General features: G+C 35.0%; 1 protein-coding gene and 1 pseudogene across 3 annotated transcripts in view; one reads left to right on the top strand and one right to left on the bottom strand.

Moving 5' to 3' along the window:
• P3H2 (prolyl 3-hydroxylase 2) overlaps positions 1–18,748 on the top strand; it is a 173,149-nt gene that overhangs the window by 125,537 nt on the left and 28,864 nt on the right. For all 3 annotated transcript variants that reach the window (XM_037838292.1, XM_037838299.1, XM_037838303.1), the window contains exons 2-7: positions 5,952–6,104; positions 9,410–9,599; positions 14,204–14,335; positions 16,313–16,455; positions 16,799–16,888; positions 18,595–18,635. In XM_037838292.1, the coding sequence (XP_037694220.1) occupies positions 5,952–6,104; positions 9,410–9,599; positions 14,204–14,335; positions 16,313–16,455; positions 16,799–16,888; positions 18,595–18,635 (749 nt within the window). The remainder of the gene's footprint in view (positions 1–5,951; positions 6,105–9,409; positions 9,600–14,203; positions 14,336–16,312; positions 16,456–16,798; positions 16,889–18,594; positions 18,636–18,748) is intronic.
• LOC119535928 lies at positions 8,105–8,676 on the bottom strand (annotated as a pseudogene).

The raw sequence follows: 18,748 nt of genomic DNA on the forward strand, positions 1-18,748 counted from the left end.
GCTATAAATATTTACTTATAACCATGACTACATTTTAGAGCAATGTTCCATAAATGCAAAATTAAGTTAGTTTTCTACATTAGCATGAACACCTAATTTATGAATTAATGTGTTCTTTAAAACAGGAAATTTCTAACTTTTTAAAATTGAGATGTAGGAAAGAAATACGTATAATAACTAGACATTTCCCTTACTACCAGGTATATCTTTTTAAATAAATTATACCTTGAGTGTGTCCGAAAGGACTGTGAATTAATTTCTTAAAGCAACTTTTTTATATAATTAGATTTTTAAAATGGAAACAAACAAAAAAAATCAAAGAATAAATGGAAATATACCAGCTTCCATTTGATATAGTAGAATCCCAGCATAATATAGTTATCATAAATGAGACTAAAAATTTAGTTCTAAGCCTCCTAATAGTCAAGGCAAAATGGATAAAACACTTTATTATGTAGTACTTAACGCCCTTCAAAATCAATTTTATAAATTTGCTGAGTAACTACCCATGTTTTCCTGTAACTGAATTATGAAAATAATTTGATATATGTCTTTTTACAAGTTATATTAATACCATAAAGGATGGTCTTATCATCAACAATTGTGAAAAAACAATGCTATGTAGCTTTGCATAAGGCTATATTGTTATTGACTCTCTAAAAATCTGACTGCATTATATGGCAATGTTTAGGAATTTCCTAAAGAAAGAACGAATTCTTATTATACAGCCTGGTCTCTGCATTTGAAAAATTGCATTTTACAGGATTTTGTTTAATTCAGCAGGTCAAAGAAACTGCTTCCAAATTTTGTTTCAATTTTTCATGGCTCTTTAACAGTACTTTTTTAATATGTTCAAATTTTAAAAATTTAATTATTTTACTTATTTGGTTTTGTGAAGGAGAATTACCATTGGGGTGACAAAAATTTGAGTTAAATTTGGAGACTTTAACAAGTGCTGAACCATCTATAAAAATGTATGGGGCCACTGTTATAACAAAATGTTATAACTCCATAAAAGGAAGACTAATGTTTTTAGCCCATGACGTTTAGCATTTAGCATGGCATACATGCTGTCATCTGGTAACTTCCTTACTCTCCAGCCTGTGTATGTATGTCCTAGATGAAATTTAAAAATTCTGCTCTGGCTTAGAAATAGAATGTCTTCAGTGTCTACTTACATGCTTGTCAGTTGGTAAGAAACATGATGTGGGGTTAAAAATTCCTTCAGTTGCTATATTGTGCAACTTTACTAAAGAGCCAAGACAAAAAACGTAGCACTTAATCAAAATGTAATGCATGATATTGGATGAATTCCCAAAGTTAGGGTGGTGAAAGTAGAGAAAGCATTCCCTTTTTAGTTGAAAATGATGACGTTTCAGTAGAAGAATGGAAAGTGCTTATTTAAGACTTGATGCTTTTATAGAAAGCCTTCAGAAGACATATTCAGAAACATTCTATTGCTGAAGTACACAGAGGGCTTTACATGTGTTAATGCTCTTGAGAATTAGCCCCGTTTGTTGCACGTCTCACAGCTGTTCTCAATTTCATATTCAGAATATTTGAACTTTATATTTCTCCTAATTCATTAGAGAGGGAACTTGTATATTTTCACTGCACTTGGAAATTTTAGTTTTTTTTCCCCTTTTGTGCTGCATGTCTGTCTTCCGAATTGAGAAATATTGCTGTGGTGAAGACGGGCAAAATAGAGACGAGAAGGGAGCTGACGGAATGGAGGGGAGAGGGAAAAAATTAGTTCACTCTATTTAACTTTAACTATTGAGCACTCCAAGAGCCATTATTTATAAAATCAGTTAACAGGTGATGACAGGTGGTCTTTGAGAAAACTAAGATCCTGTGCAGATTTTGAAATCAGTTTCAGTCTGGTATAAGGCAGTAGCTCCCAGACACTGACTCAAAGACTGATGCATTTTCAAAGTTTTCAGTGGTCTATGGCAAAGGGAGAAAAATAAGGACAGTGCAATGATTTTTCTTATAAAGCTAAGTCAATTCATGTTTTAAAAGTTGAGACTACCTTTTTTACTGTGACCTTTCTTCTGTGAATGCTTTACTTTGCAAAATAAAATTAGGCAACTCTGTGTTAGTTCCCCCTACACACATAAGCTTTTAAAAAATGTGCTGGTTCATAAAATCCAAAGTTTGATACAAAGAACATTAGACTTAAAGTCAGAAAATTTCTTCCCACTGCATTCCCAGCCAGTGCTGACAATGCTTGCTCATTTATTTCTTCATAGTAGTTATCTTAATCTGAAATTACCTTCTTTATTTCTTTACTTGAAATTTGTCTGTCTCCTCCCTGGAGAATTTAATACCTAGAAAGCAGGGACTTTGTCTATCTTGGCCTCTGAGGTATTACCCCTGACTAGCACAGTGCCTGACGCAGAACTGGTGAAAAATAAATATTTGCTGAATAAATGAATGAGTGAAATAAAGAAGTTGGGTGCAATTGGAATACTGGGCCTATGTGTGTTTTCTTGAATAGGGGAATGATAAGGAGACATATAAAACTTTACCAGTTTACACCTTGGCAGATTGGAGGACTAAGCTACAAAGATAGGCTGGGGCCATATCCTTGAGCTTCTTAAATATCATGATGCAGAGTGTCTAGAGTCTTTTTTATGGGCATTGGGCAGCTACTGAAGGTTTTTGAGCAGTCAGTGTGTGCTTTAGCAATACCTTCTTTATTTGTCTGTCAGAGGAGTCACAGTCTCTCATCAATTCAAGGACAGAGTAACCTCTGAATGTTAGCACAGTGTTGATTTAGTCAGTGTTCATTTCTTTTTCCATGCAGCATGACTGCCACGTACAGTCACACTTCTGGACTGGCGGAAGAAAATGTTTGCCTTAGCTCTTCACAGCCTGAGGTGAAATGACCCAGTACTTCTGGAAGGCATTTCCTACCAGTTTTTCCCACATCTCAGAGGGGCAGTGGCCTCCCTTAAAAGTTCAGTATTGTCTTGTTGTCAAATAATTCCCCCTTCTTCAATTATTCCTTATTTTGCAATTTATATTTCTAATGCATCATTATCTTTACATTGGAGTTACCCTTTACTGTGATTTGTAATTTTAGTTTTGAAAGCAAGTCCAATTTGGAGCCTTTAAACGCAGTTTGTTTTTTGTTTGCTTCAGTGGAGTAGCTTAAATGCAATACCTGTAAGACCATTGAAATCTCATTCCAATAATGTGGACTTACATGTGGCACGCTCATGTTCACCTACCACTTCATATGTATAACTAATTTCTAAAATGAAGCACAAAGATATCAGATTGCCAGTTAAAGCAGTGGCACATTTTACAGACTCTGGCAGCCAATTCTAATTTCCTGAATTGGTTAATAATAATGTAAAAATCATGGCCAGTTCATGAAGAACTTTTATGGTCCAATCATAAGTTATAGAATCTCCTTTATATTTATATTGGAGAAGATGGTATCATGCTTAAGACTGAGTTATAAAGGGGAAAAGCACCAAATGAAGCAGAAAGCCAAGGTCGTTAAATTTAAGAAAAGGAATCAGTGAATCAACATTGACTGACAGATTTCAAGAACCACTGAATCACATTCATTTGTCATAACCAATATTGGAAATTCCCAATGTGTATGCTAGATGGCAGAAATGTTTGTACTGAATCTACATATTTTTAATACTTTACAACTTATGAAGCATACTCACATGTAATACACTTTTTATTTATACATAAAAGATTAACTTGTGGAAGTTTTTTCCCCCTCTTTTCTTAAATATATCATAGACATCATCTATATGTAAAGTAAATGAAAGATACAAATATAAATAAGCCATATAGTCCCTGTCCTCAGAGGAATCTACTGAAAGAAAAAAATATGCCCAGATGGATGTAGTATAAGGAAGATTATAATAAGTGCCAATAAATAAATAAGGGATAAGTTATCAGATTGTTAGTTATAAGTTATCATTAGAGGGTTGGGGAAAGGTCTCTTAGAAAAGACAGGATTTCAACTTGGTCTTATAGAATAGGTTTGTTTTCAGTAAGAAAAGATAGAGCAACCAAGGAATTCAAGGTCAATGAAACAGCCTGAGCAAAGGCATGACAGTGAGAAAGTGAGGAACATAAATTTTTACTTGTACTCCCTCAACTTTAATATCTGGTGCTAATCTTTTTTGTTCATACTTGAGAGTTTGGTTCATAACTGGAGACATTTTTCACCTACCGCAAATATCTTATTATATCCCTAAGTCATGTGTTCATGGAAGCTGTAAATTATACCCCTCATTAATGGGAGCATACTCACATCTTTGAAACTTCAGACCATTTATGAATTGTACACTGTTGCTTATTTCCTTAATACTTCAATCATTTCCGAAGCACATTCACATATATTGCACAGTTGAATCCTTCCAAAATCCCAGTGAGGTAGTAGGTGGGATGGGATTTTTATGAGCATCTTTTCTTAAGAAAAAACTGAAGCACACATATCTAAATGACTTTTTCCAGGGTCAGTTGACTGATAAGTGCAGCTACACAACCAATTTAGAGCCCATTCTTTTTTCTCTCTACCTATATGTTTGTCATTATGCAGATGTCCATACAATTCATATTTAGCTGAACTGCCATATGAGAAATAGAAAAACTTGAAATTGAGAAAGAAACCAGAACCAAAATTTGTATGGTTGACAGGCAAAATAAATGTGAGTGCACAGGGTTGAGGACAAACGTAAAAGTGGGTGGGAGAGCACCATTTCAGGCAGGATTTAATGGAAGGAAAGTCAGTAGCTGAGAGTGTGCAAATTAAAGGACTATAAAAGGGAATGTTATATTACTATTAAAACCTAAGGATGCCAAGTCTTGAAATAGAGCAGTTTAGGTTTTTCTGTGGTGAAGGCTACAATTCTTGATATGCTTCCAGAGGGCTATGACTGGGACCTGTGTGCCTACTTCTTTTTGTTTGTTACTAGTACTTGAGTGGTGAGTGTATCAAAACAAGCACAACTTGAGCCTCATCTACTGTTCTGTGATTTTATATTTAGTTGTTCAATAATAATGAGTTTCGAGTCTTCACACTTTAAAATAGATGTAGATGTAACATACTTTGGATTTCATCATAGAAAAGACTGCCAATGGGAATATTCAGTTTTCAAATATGGGGTCTGTAGGCATTCCTCACGACTAAAGCATACATCAATTTGCTTAAACTGAGTAAATTTAATTCCATTTTGTTAAATTTAATCATTGTTTCTTACATGAAGAGTGGTGCAGTAAGTGTTTTAGGGACAAATTTATAGTGTCTCATGTAGTTGTTATTAAAAATTATTCCTTTTTTTAATCAATGAGAATCAAAGTTGTATGTTTAGAATTATAGACCTCAATCAAAGGAGTATGGTAGAGCATTTTATGCACTGCATTTCGCATCTCTTACGCACTGGAATAATTTAATACTTTTGGCGATGTATTCTTTACTTTCTATAACCTGAGAACATTTTTAATGGAGGGAGATATATGCCCAGTCTCGTCCTTTGGGAAGACATAGTTTGATTATATTCCTATTTTCAGGATTAAAGGCAAAATGAGCAACAATAACAACAGCAAAAGATTTAAAAAGTGTTGAAAACTTTGGTTTGGAGTTGGCACAGCTCTGGCAGCTCTTTATTTTGATTCTTAAAAAAACAAACAAGCATCTAGATTCAATTTCCAGAAAACACAGATGACTCAGAAAAGAGGGGGAAGAGAAATAACTTAGAACACAATTTTCACCAAAGCCAAAATATCCACATATAACTTTAGGAATGGTTTATTAACCTCCCAGCACTTGAGTATTGAGATTTTTAGTATGGTGAACATGAACTGGGGTCCTGGCCTGGGTGCTTTCAAGCTGCAAGACCTCAGGCTCGTCACTTTATTTCTCTGATCCTGGTTTGGAAATATTTGCCTTCATTTGGTCCTTTTTTTCTCCCTAGCTTAACCAGCTGGAAAAAGCAGTGGAAGCGGCCCACACCTTTTTCATGGCCAACCCTGAGCACATGGAAATGGAACAGGACATCGAGAACTACAGAACAATGGCTGGTGTGGAAACATCCCAGCTGGTCGATAGAGAAGCCAGACCGCATCTGGTGAGCCCTGGGGGGGATCCTGGCTCCCACTGTAGGGGGCTCAATGCTTCTGAGTTTCGTTTGGTTCAGAGTAGATCTGTATGAATGAGTATCTCAAATTAATTCCCAATTTCCAACAAGTAACATCTTATACTATCAGAGTTCTCAGATGAAATATTTTAATTATTGGAATTGAAAAAAATTGAGAGGAAAATATGAAATTAACTAAGAAAAGCAGTATAATATGGTGAAAAGTAGAGCATGATACAACTGTCTCTAAACCTCTTTGAGCCTCAGCCTTTCCTTCCCCCATCCCCCTTCCCTGCTCCATTTTTTAAATTTTACACACAGGAGTTGAAGCTAATGTGAGTTGCACAGGGCCACATTATGGTTTCTCAGCTCTCAGTCCAGTGTTTTTATCCATTTCAGCTATTTCTTTTTATTTTCATGATTTTTTTAATGTAACATTTGTTTCATAATCCCTGGAACTGTAAAATAGCTTTTCTTTCATTTTACAGACTCAAGGGAAGTATTTTAAATGTCAGAATATACATACTGAATGTGATTTAGCATGTAAGCACCAAAAGTCTGAAAAGTTTACAAAAATTGTTTAAACATGTAAGATGCATGCATTCATGAATTACATTCAGTTTGAAGGAAGAAACTACCCTAAAGTGCATTAATATTTAAGAACTGCCTGAATATCTTCTAACTTGGTTTGCAGCAAAATAACAAATACTGCTTTTAGTTTTTTATACAAGCCATATAAAATTTAGATTCAAAATTGAAGTGCTGCCTTATGTTGTGAATGGCAGTTTGATCATTTAATCTGTTTACATTCCAGTTTGACATACTTGATACACAATACTACTTAATGCCCTAAAACAAAACAAAAACAAAACAAAACAAAAAACACACCTTGACTCATTTAGTGGACAGCTGAAGCTAACAAAAATGTTAGATCTCTCTTCCATACTTTTATGCAGCATTGGATATGATGCCATTTTTGGAACAAATAAAATTATTTTTTAATGCTATGATTAGTCCTCTCAGTAATTAACACTTCTCTAAATATGCCATTATAGCTTCAGGCAGAAAATGATATCAAGTCAGATGAAGTAAATGCAGAATCAAAATTACTGTGATATGAAAGCATGCCCTCATTGTAAATCACCTGGTCAATGCTGACTACAATTAAATGAGGAAAATATAGGCCAGTATTTTTCTAAACATACTGGCATACCTGCCCTGATTGAATCTAATAAGGTCGAGTAGGGGACTTGGCCTGGTTCCTCAGTTCTGTGGCATTACCACCGCCAGTCTAGCTGTAAAAAGCTTTTACAAAATCATTATTCACATTGCTCACACAAAAGCCAGCAAGCTGTAGTTCTGAACACCATCTACATTTATATATTGATTTTGTACTGTTTACATGAAAAAAAGATTTTGTTGTGCTTTTCACATATCTGATATAAAGTTTTCCAAGCAAACATTTTATTTCTAGTTTTCTTGGGATGAGGGATAGGGAAGGGAAAGACTAAGAGAAGATGTACATCAAGAGGGTTAGACTGTAAAGTAATGTTATACACACAACTAGCCTAATAATGTTTTAATTTAAAAGACACTATCATCAAAAGGCAATATGTATATAAAAGAAAAATAGTCCCCTCCCTAAAATCCATATTATTCCACAGTCGATTTGCACAGCAACCAGCACATAAATCCATATGCCGGACATGTATATCAATATACTTTTCACAATCTATTCAGTTATCTATTGAGTATGCTGTTAGAATTAATGTCATTACCATATAGCAGTCTAAGTTTAAACATTGTATTATTAGGGAAATATGCTTAGAAATAGTTCAGTGATTTGCTCATTATGATACTATTTACAAAGATATCTATTTATAGCAATAAATAATCCTGATATCAAAAGAGAGACTATTCATGCACACACTGAGACGGCTGCATGCTCTTAAAATATTTACGTGGAATTTCTCTGTTACAGCTTTCCCATTAATAGTTAAAGTGCACTTCCTTAAATTTTCTCCACATTTCCTTTAGTCTTCCTTCTGGGGGATGCATCCTTCCATTTCTACGACTTCGGGCCATCCTTCGTATTTGTTTGTGTCCTTATTGTTCTTTATGTGCTGTTCAAAAGGGCTTTTTGTCTTAATGCATTTTCCACTGCAGAAGACCCAGTTGTCCCTGAAACCTAGATTAATAATACATGTACTCCCCAAGTCAGCAATGAGCCGCCGCGCCTCATCATTGAGTTTGGTTGCTCCATCATCGTATGTTGCCATTAAGACTACTGAACCATCGTGTATGGACTTCAGAAACTCAGTAAATGGTGCCACATCTCCTCCCCACATGTCAAAATATTTAGTGTCTAATACTTCTCCTGTTTTTCCATTTGCCAAGGCAACACTGATCCCTCTTCCAACATTATTCTTAACACCACTCATTAAATAAATAGATTTCCTAAACTTGCATCTGTTTTTATTTCAAATACTTGAAATATAACATAAAATGTCAATAAAAATACTGCCACAGCTACTACCAACTTTGTAGCACCTGCTACCCTCATGTTTGGCTTTTCAGTCTATGACACCTTCTCATTAAATAAGCTCCGTCCTTCCGCCTTCTGCTCCAGTCTCCCACTGCCTCCCCTTAGTTCTTTCGCTTCCTCCTGGGCTTCCCTGGCTTCCCCTCACCCTTGCGAGTGCTATCCATTTCAGCTAATTTTTAAACTGTTTTTATAAAGCCACATAATCATTTGTTTAAATGAAATATTACTTGGAAACCCAGTTTGTTGAAAGGCCTTCCTTTTCTCCTTGAAGCATCACCATTCTTAATGTGTGGACCTAAGATCACTACAGAAAAGGATGAGAAAGGAAGATACTGCATGGAAGCTTGCTTGCTTCTCTCCCACTTGGGCAAGGCCTGGAAGTGGAAGTCACTTCTCACTTCTGCCCACATCCATTGTCTAGCACTTGTTACATGCCCTCCCTAGATTCAAAGGTTTAGAAAATACAGCCTTTGAGTGTGCTCAGGAGGAAAATGAAATAAGTTGTTGTTGCCCCTGCCACAGTGGTTAACTCGCTTGGTAACATGCCCTGCCCCCTTCATTATTTACAGTTAGTTGAAGCAAGGGAAATTACACTGGATCTCCCAGAGCTATCCTTCTCTCACCTTCCTGCATGGTGCAAGAGCTCAGTGCTCCACCAACCTAAATGATCCTGAGTCTGTCTATAGCTCTATTCCAGATCCCCTTGGGTGCTCTTGAAAAATAAAAAAAAAAAAATTTTGTTTCTTTGTAGGAGAGTTACAGTGCAGGGGTTAAACACTATGAGGCTGATGACTTTGAGCGGGCTATCAAGTACTTTGAACAAGCTTTAAGAGAGTATTTCAGTGAAGATATGGAGTGCCGAGCTCTGTGTGAGGGGCCTCAGAGATTTGAAGAGTATGAGTATTTAAGGTATAAAGGGGGCCTCTATGAAGCCATTGCAGGTAAAGTTTTTTTTTTTTCTTTCTTTATTTCCACATTATTAAAATACTACACTTGATTTGTAAAAATATTGCAACACTATAGAAATATGTATTGTAAAAAGTGAAAGACAATCATGTCTGTCACATCCTGTCACCTGTAGATAAATTTATATTGTCAAAATTTTGGTGCATATCTTCCAAAATGTTTTCATATGCAAATGAAAATATTTACCTATTTATAATTATTTCATGTTTTAAAAATATAGACAATAGTATAAATACTGCTTTTTAGCAAATTTTTTGCTTCTGTTTTATTTTATGCTTACCAATACTGTGTGGAATTCTTCCCATGTAAGTGCAAGTAGATCCACTTTGTTTTATTTAGTGCTTGGGTAATATTCCATTATATGGCTGCATCATAATTTACTTGACCAATCTTTTGTTGATGAATATTAATGATGTTGTAAGTTTGCATTATTACAAGTAATGTATTAGTGAACACTTCTGGATACTCTTCTTCAGTTACTTGAGAGACTTTTTATTATACATAGGAGTTTAGTATATTAAAAAGTGACATTTAAAATAAGTAGGTAATGTACATTATATAGTAATTGGGATATTGGCTACTAACCACTTATGGGGAGAGGGTGGAGAGAGGAAGTTCTTGGCCCCATACTATACACAAAAATGAATCCTATTTCTATTAGAAATGTAAGTATAAAAAATTAAAACTGCCAGAAGAAAATTCAGAAGAATATTTGTATAATATTAGGAAAGGAAAAGCTGCAACTTAGAATGACAAGAGACAAGAAAAATGAAGAAAAATAGGTTACATAAGATTTATTAATACAAAAGATACAGTAAACCAAGATGATCTATAAATGATAAACAAAAAAATTGCAAAATATTTGACAGGCAAAGAGTGAATGAATATCCTTAATACATAAAGGGAGTCCGTAAGATATTATTAGTAGTAATTTGTTTAATTGTCAGTAGTAATGGTAGTAGTCATCCTTTAACCAACATCCTGTAGGTAGATTTAATGTTATCTACTTTCCCTCCCTTTTGTAAATAAGGAAATTGTATCTTTGAAAGATTAATGAATGTGACTAAGATGAAGCTGGGACTTAAACCCAGGCTTTCCTGACTCTAGAGCCCACACTTTTAAGGCCTACACAGTTGAAAAATGAGTAAAGGATAATTTATTCAATAAAAAATGTTTAACAAATATTGTTGAGCGCATATGTGTTCCAAGATATAAACATATGAAAACTAACGTTCAACTTCACATGTACTCAAAGAAATGCAAACTACTGAGCTCAATTTCTTCTCCCCGGCTTCCAGTGTTTTCTGTCCAATAAAAAGCACCCCTCACCTATTAGCGCAAATCAAATCCCAAAATGTTATCTTTTAATCAGTCATCTCCCTCAGTTCTTATTCCCAGCTGATACATCACCAAACTTTGGAAGATGCTAACTCCTAATAGCACTTAAAATTCCCTTGTTCTCTTTACCCCTTTTGCCACCACCCTGCAAATCAACAGGTTTTCACTAAACCACTCTGATAGCCTCTTTGCTGATCCTCTTGTCCTATTCAGTTTTTACTCTGCGCACAGGTAGAACAGTCTTCTGTAAAATGAAAGTCTGACTACATCACCATCATTCTCCTGCTTAAAACCTTCCAGTGGCTTCCCTTGCTCTTATAATAAAACCTGAAATCTTTAGCAAGGATCTACATGATCTGGCACCTGTGTATGTTTTCATCCCCTCTTTTTTTTTCTCTCTCTTTGATCCATTTCTATTGGGGTTCTTTCAGTTCCTTGCACGTGCCATGCTCATTTTCACTCCCAGCCTTCAAAGTGTTTTTCTCCATCATCTGGCTAGTTTCGTATCTTCTTCAGTATTCAGTTCCTGGTGCCTTAGTGTATATATAGTGACTAGAAATTATGAAGTACTTACACACAAACACACGTATATATTTTTTTCAATAAGTGGTTTTGTGAATGAAAGAAGGAGATGACGTCTTTATCAATCATATTTGCAGAAATTAAAAGGTTAACAATACCTCATGTTTGTCAGAGTTTAGACCTTAAATTGGTAAGGTCTTTGGGGAGCAGCAAGGGAGTATCTGTCAAAATTCAGACTGTGAAGTAAACCAATTCACTGAAAATTTTTCCATTGTCCCATTTGCAACCTACATAATTACCCACAATAAATTCAGTTAACTTAAAATCAATGCAAATATCTGAATTACTGAGGATTTTTCCGAAAGATTTTGTTTCCTTGAGACTCTTCTTGGGCCTGTGCCATTTGCCTGCAGTTTTGTGAGCACTGCCATTGGAATGTCAGTTTATGTGTGTTTCACATTTCGGTTGCTGAGTATTTCTCTAACACTGAATCTTTTATTTGGGAATGAGTAAGGTTTTCCTTTAATATAGTTTACTAACTTGTCTTTTTGGGGGGTTATGTGTCCTTTCTCCATCCCCATATTTGTTCTGCTCCTGCCTGTACCTATGGCCACTAAATAGCTTTGGCAAATGTCCTAGATCTGTTTTAGGAAATTTCTAGAGGTTACAACAGCACATTGCTGGAAAAGAACAGTGGAAAGAACAGAGGTCTCCTCAATCAGGTTCTTTAATTCTTAACATAACCACCCCCAGCTTCCACTAAAGAAAAGTGAGGGGGGAAATAAAAAGTCATACTTTCTCAAATCCAAGGTAAATATTATCTATTACATTGATATGTTAAGTCATCTCAGGAATTTGAAGCACATCCAATTTATTATAAGAAGGAATTTTTTAAGTATTCCTGTACAAGTGTCTTGGATCTCAAGCTTATTAAAAACATATTCTTTGTAAAGTGACATTTGGCATAGAAAGGAGGCGAGAAATAAAACTAATAAAAAGTGATATGACAACTCTGAGCAAATTCATATCTGGTTAAAAATTGTCCTAAATTAGGAGTAAAATGGCTTTTAGAATACAGAATTTATTTAGAAACCCAGAATCTTTGAATTTGAGAGTTAGAAGAGACATTAAAAAGTGAAGAAAGATGCAAATGGCTTCTGGATATATATTATTAGTTGTGATCAGTGGGACTCTAAAGGGTATCATTTTGTCACTGGTCCTTTGCTGCTGTTTATACTATTTATACTATGATCTGAAAAGTATTTTCATTCGCACTTTGAGTTCTTGATGGGTGTGTTTCCTACCTTTTTTTTTTTTTTTTACTTGTCTTTTTGAATTAGGAGGAATATGTAATAGAAAGTAAAGAGGATGCAAATAGCCCACTAAATAGAATGAAATGGTTAATGGTTGACTGTGTTTCTTGTTTTGTTTTTCTTAAGAAATAAAATAGCTGGCTATTTATGTCCAAAATGCTAATCAAGTAAACAGAGCTACAGAGCTTATTCTTCCTTTCCCCTCTTCTCCTGCCAACTGGGTTAAGAACCATTGGACTTTTGAGTTTCTATTAGTTGTACTATATATGTTTGAGTTAGTCAGGTTATGTGAAAACTGGCACATCTTCCTACACTTCAGAAAATGTACACTTCTTTCCTGTTGTGTTTTGGGGTCCCTATTCAATCTCATCAGGATCCAAGATGAAAGCCCCCTAAACAAGGAACATTTTGAAAGAAGGCAGTTGTAAATTAAATTGTATAGCCATGAGGTCAGATGATTTTATTGTCAGTCTCAAGGGAACCTGCTCAAAACAAGCATGAATGAACCATTCTTTCTGGAAAAGACTACCTCCATCTTCATCATAAAAACCAAAATTGGGGCAAAATTTAGGAGATGTCTTCTTCCCTGCAACATTAGCAGTTGTGTTTCCTCAGCTCGTGCTTTGATGAGATAAAGCCCAGAGCTCAAGGGGGTGCAAATAATCCTGTGCTTCTGGACCCATGCCCTGTTAGCAAGTGATAGAAAGGGGAGCAAAGAGAAAGAGGTGACATGCTTAACCATGTTCTCTAGCTTTCATCCTTTTCTCTACTTTACCACTTCCTACTGGTGTTAGAATTAGAGTTCTGGTACCAGTTTTAGAATATAAAATTTCCAGGTGTCGACTGTTGTTTTTCTTTCCTCATTAGGACATTTTAGCTCTAAAATTTAGAAGGAGACAGAGCATTCTGGCTTTACCTCTCTGCCTGAACTCCCCATATACATGGTAGTTTCCTTCACTGAATTGGGGGCCTAAGCATAACCAGGGTCTGAATTTCTGATTTTGATTCCAGTACACCTCAGGCCGTCTGAACTAACCAAAGGGAGGTCCCAAAATTGTTAAATGAGAAAGTCAGCTACTCAGCTTGGTGTTGGGGGAGGGGAGGTGAAATGGCCTTTGACACTTTCAGGAAGGGTAGAGAAAAGGGTGTACTGGAAAGTGACAGTGCAGTGCAGAGAAAAGACCATGAGCTTTAGAGCCGTAAGAGTTGGTATCTACCCACTGGCGAGGAGACCCTGTCAGCTCACTTGCTTTGTGAAACAGTTTTCCGGTTATGAAGTGAAGATGATAATGATATCTCCAAGAGTATGGTAAGAAAAGGAATGCTCTGCGTCACTGTGGGCTGTGACTTTGAAGTTTGGGTTTCAGCACACTGGAGTGACACACTTCTTGGACCTTTTCTTCCAGATCACTACATGCAGGTGCTGGTTTGTCAGCATGAATGCGTGAGGGAACTTGCCACTCGCCCTGGCCGACTCTCACCAATTGAGAACTTTCTTCCCCTGCATTATGACTACCTACAGTTTGCCTACTATCGAGGTAAAGCATGAGTCATCTGTCAAGACCTTTGGGGACGTGTTCATCATTACAGACATTGCATTTTTGTGGTTTAGTCTTCTGTGGTCTGCAGTTTATTATGAAACCAATAGGAGTTTGTGCATTCTCTCCCCTATCTGACATCACTGCAGCTCAGGACAAGAGAGGCAGAAGCTTAAGTTTCTTATAGGCAAAGTGGAGACTTCAAAGCCCTGATAATTTCCCGAAAGTTACACTAGGCTAACACTTTATATGATTTTAAAACTTATTTTTTAAATTTAATTTTAATAGGTTATATATTCACATGGTTCAAAGACCAAAAATCATAAAAACCTCCCTTCCACCCCTGTCTCTATCAACCTGGTCCCTTGCCCTAAACCCACAATTTCTTAATTGCCCTTCTTAAATTTTATAGATATACAACAAATACAGACTCTCTCTCTCTTTCACACACACACACACACACACACACACACACATATACACACAACCTGGTTGATTTTCCCTTCTTTTACACAGAAGGCAGAATATCATCTATACTGTTTTCTATATTGCTTTCGTCATTTAACAATACACATTAGATATCTTTTTAGTAGGTTGGACCTATGAAATTGCCATTTGTTTAGTTAAAAAATGGTAAAATTTGGCAATTTTTTGTGGTGCAAGCTAATTGAATCAGTACATATAGAACTTCCTAATTAAGTTTTAGTTGCATCTGTGTATCATCTTACTACAACTTTTTAACATGTCTCTTTATTGAAGGACATGTGTGTTGTTGGTAATCTTTCACTATTACAATCATTATTAATGAATAACATTTTACTTGTGTCATTTCACATCTGCACACAGATATCTACAGAAGTACAATTGCCAGGTCAAATGGTTTATTTGTTAGTAGTTTTGATAGATGCTGCCAGTTTTCCTCCATATAAGTTCAGGTTGCTGAAGTTGATCTTAGATGTCATGTAGTCTAATATCCTCATTTTGTAGAGAAGTGACTTGTTCAAGGTCACATAGGTTAGGGAGAGGTTGTAATTCCTGTCTAAGTGGCCTTCCCATCTTTCTCCACTAGCTCCAACATCAAGCTGCCTTGTATGCAGCTCAGTAGTAAAGAAAGAATTTCCCTTGTAAAATAATAAGAAAAAGTCTCAAGCCAACATTTTTAAGCTACTTTGGCAAACCCTTTCCCTTTCCCTTTCCAAAAGCAAAACATTACTCATCATCCTGGCACTGATGGTGAACAATAAATCCTGTGTTTAAGTCATGGGCAGTGAATGCAAAGGAGTTGAGAGAGTTGCTTAATTCTTATCATTCTTATTTAAAAATCAAAGTTTTCTATCTCAGATTATTTATATATATATATATATCTGAAACCATCACATGGGTTTAACAGAAATCTAATATAGTGACCTATTGGAAACAAGACATAAGGCATTCCAGATTTCTTCTTGTAATAGTAAAATATTTTTTTGGTAAAGAATTCAGAGTTCAAACATCTTTGTCAATTCCTTTTACTATTTTGTTACTATTGGAGTTACTGAAGATATAAGTGAGGGGTGGGGCAGAAGGGAAGTTGTCCAGAGGATTCGGGGCCTTCAGAAGGACTATTGTAGATGTTCATCCCCATGATGTTTGCTTAACTCAAACTCAGTGTGGAAACCAGAATTATCTCTTAAAGTTTTGCTCTGTTTTCCTGTATTAAATAATAAAAGTTGTCAACAAACATCTTGGGTGAAAGTTTTTGATAATTTATGCAAAACATCTAGCACTAAAACATACTGAAGGCAGTACCTTTTGAGTAACTGAAATCTCATCCTTCCTTTTATCTTGACTGTTTTTGCTTCCTCTGTCCAACCTTCCCTTATCTTCCCTCCTATTGGTGACTACTGCTGACCATGCACAGACACACTGAACTATCTCTTAAAAATCCTTTGAGCAAGCCTAGGCAGACTTTAATGCTGCAACTCCTTGGTCTTTCAGTTGGTGAGTACGTGAAAGCCTTAGAGTGTGCCAAGGCCTATCTTCTGATCCATCCAGATGATGAGGACGTGCTAGACAACGTGGATTACTATGAAGGTCTGTTGGACGACAGCATCGACCCAGAAAACATCGAGGCTAGAGAAGTGAGACCAGTGTTCCCAGAAGAATCTCTTCATTCTGCTGTATGCTTTTGGGGAGAGAGGGTTAAAATACAGCAATATTCCTAAAAATTTCTATCAATTTAATAAAGGTTCTAGTATTCAATCCCTTTGAGCTTTAATTATTAATGCCAAAAGAATATTTTCTTTGAAGTACTACTTTGTGAAAATCTGTTGAGATGGGGACAATTTTGCAGCTCAGTATTTATTTAAGCCTCCTTGTGAGTTGTCAAATGAAAATATTTCCACTTGAACATGTTTTCTCTCTCTTACCTTTTATTTAAATATAAATTTTCTTCTTTCTTCTTTCTTTTTTATTTTTCTTGAGGATTTGGCAATGTTTGTGAAGCGTCATAAGCTGGAATCCGAACTGATAAAATCAGCTGCAGAGGGCCTGGGATTTTCATACAGTGAACCGGTAAGAGCAAAGAGGAAAGAAGAAATGTTTATTAAAAGAGCTACTGACTGGACTTTTTATCAATGTTTTCATCTTCCACCCCTCTTTGTTGAAAATTTCAATCCCCTGCCCTGAGTTAACAAAGATTGTGAGGGAAAAAAGGTTTACTCAATATGTGTGGTGAATGTTAAAAGACTTTAATAGGTTTCCATATCACTGAGGTCCAAAATAAAAAACAAATGTATTTGGACAAAAGAGGAGAAATCTTTATCTTGTACGTTATGCATTTGCTCAGAATTGTTTTATTTTTACAAAATCTAGAAGCAGCATTTTATAGTTTCTCTTAAAATATTTGTTTATCACTTAAACATTAAAGGGAATTCAAAAAGAACAAAATCAATCAGAATTCTATTAGCCATCATGCTGCCTTTCCTCCACTCTTGCATGTTGTCATTTACTCATTCTTCATATGAAAGTATAACTTTTGTAAAACTAGTATTCGGCTATAAATAGATATGTTTTGATTTTTATATTAGAAGTTATCATAAGCAATTTCTATATTTGTACAGCTTCCAAAATTATTTTTAGCTACACATATAGTGGTTTGATGTAAAACAATTAAATTAACTATTCTCCTGCTGCTAGATATTTGAATTATTTCTGATTTTTTTCTATCATACCTAAGGCATTCATCATTTTTTCCCCTTTTGAACTGTATCCTTAGAATGAACTCCCAGGAGTGGGATTACTCTTTCATCAAAGGATATGAGAAGTTTTAGAGTTCTTAAAACTGAATTGCTTTTCTAAGAGAGTTTTCTGATACCTTCACTGCTCCTAATAATGTATAAATTTACCAGTTTGTGACAAACTTCTCAGCAATGAGAAACATCATTTTAAAATTTCTTATATTACTTGTATTATTATGTACACCTATGTCATTGTTTTAATTTTCATTCCTTTTGCTCAACTGCAGAAATAAACCTTTTCCCCTATTATTAATTAGTTTTCCCCTTATTTGGATTATCTGGTCATGTTCTTTATTCATTTATCTATTGGTTACTATATAAGTTCTTTATATGATGTACATGTTAATATGTTTATAAAAAACATTGTCATATGTCCTATTTGGAACTTTTTTTTCATTTCTTAGTTACGTAACTTTTTAATTGACACATTTTAAAAATTAGGATAATGTTAATATACTACTGCTAATGTATTTTTAATTTAATTTAATGTATATTTCTAATGTAATGTTTCTAGTATAACATTTCTAATGTATTTATACTGCATTCTACTTATTATTTTTAAAAGAATTTCATTACCCCAGAAACCCCAGAAAAACATCACCTCCTCAACTTTTATGACCTGTACAAATGATTAGCCAAGCAGGAATCATGTTTTGTTTTGTTGTATTCATAAAACCTAAAGAGTTAGACTGAATGCCACAAAATTCCAGATCACTTTCTTGGACAAAAGGATGAACGCCTAGGCTAATTCCATGACTTTTTATCCATTAGTGTTCCCTTTTGTCAAAATGGGATAACCTTAGCCTTCCTTTTTATTAAAAAATAAAACTAAAAAATATATTTCATATCTTCATATAATATGCAAGTTTCCTTATATTTTGCACATTTTGAATTTCTAAGTGTATATTTTATTTTATTTTAATTATTTCTATAAATGATGTTACTGTGACAAAATTACAGAGACTTTTTAATTTAAAACAGAATTATTGGATCAGATATGGAGGACGACAGGATGAGAATCGGTAAGTTATCCATTCAGAACACGAGCTGTTTTATTTTTAATGAGAAGAAATACTTAGATTCATAACCTACCATAAAGAAACTTAGTTCTATGAAATAGACAAGAAAATATAGC

Source organism: Choloepus didactylus, chromosome 1 (assembly GCF_015220235.1).
Source record: "Choloepus didactylus isolate mChoDid1 chromosome 1, mChoDid1.pri, whole genome shotgun sequence".
Lineage (NCBI taxonomy): Eukaryota > Metazoa > Chordata > Mammalia > Pilosa > Megalonychidae > Choloepus > Choloepus didactylus.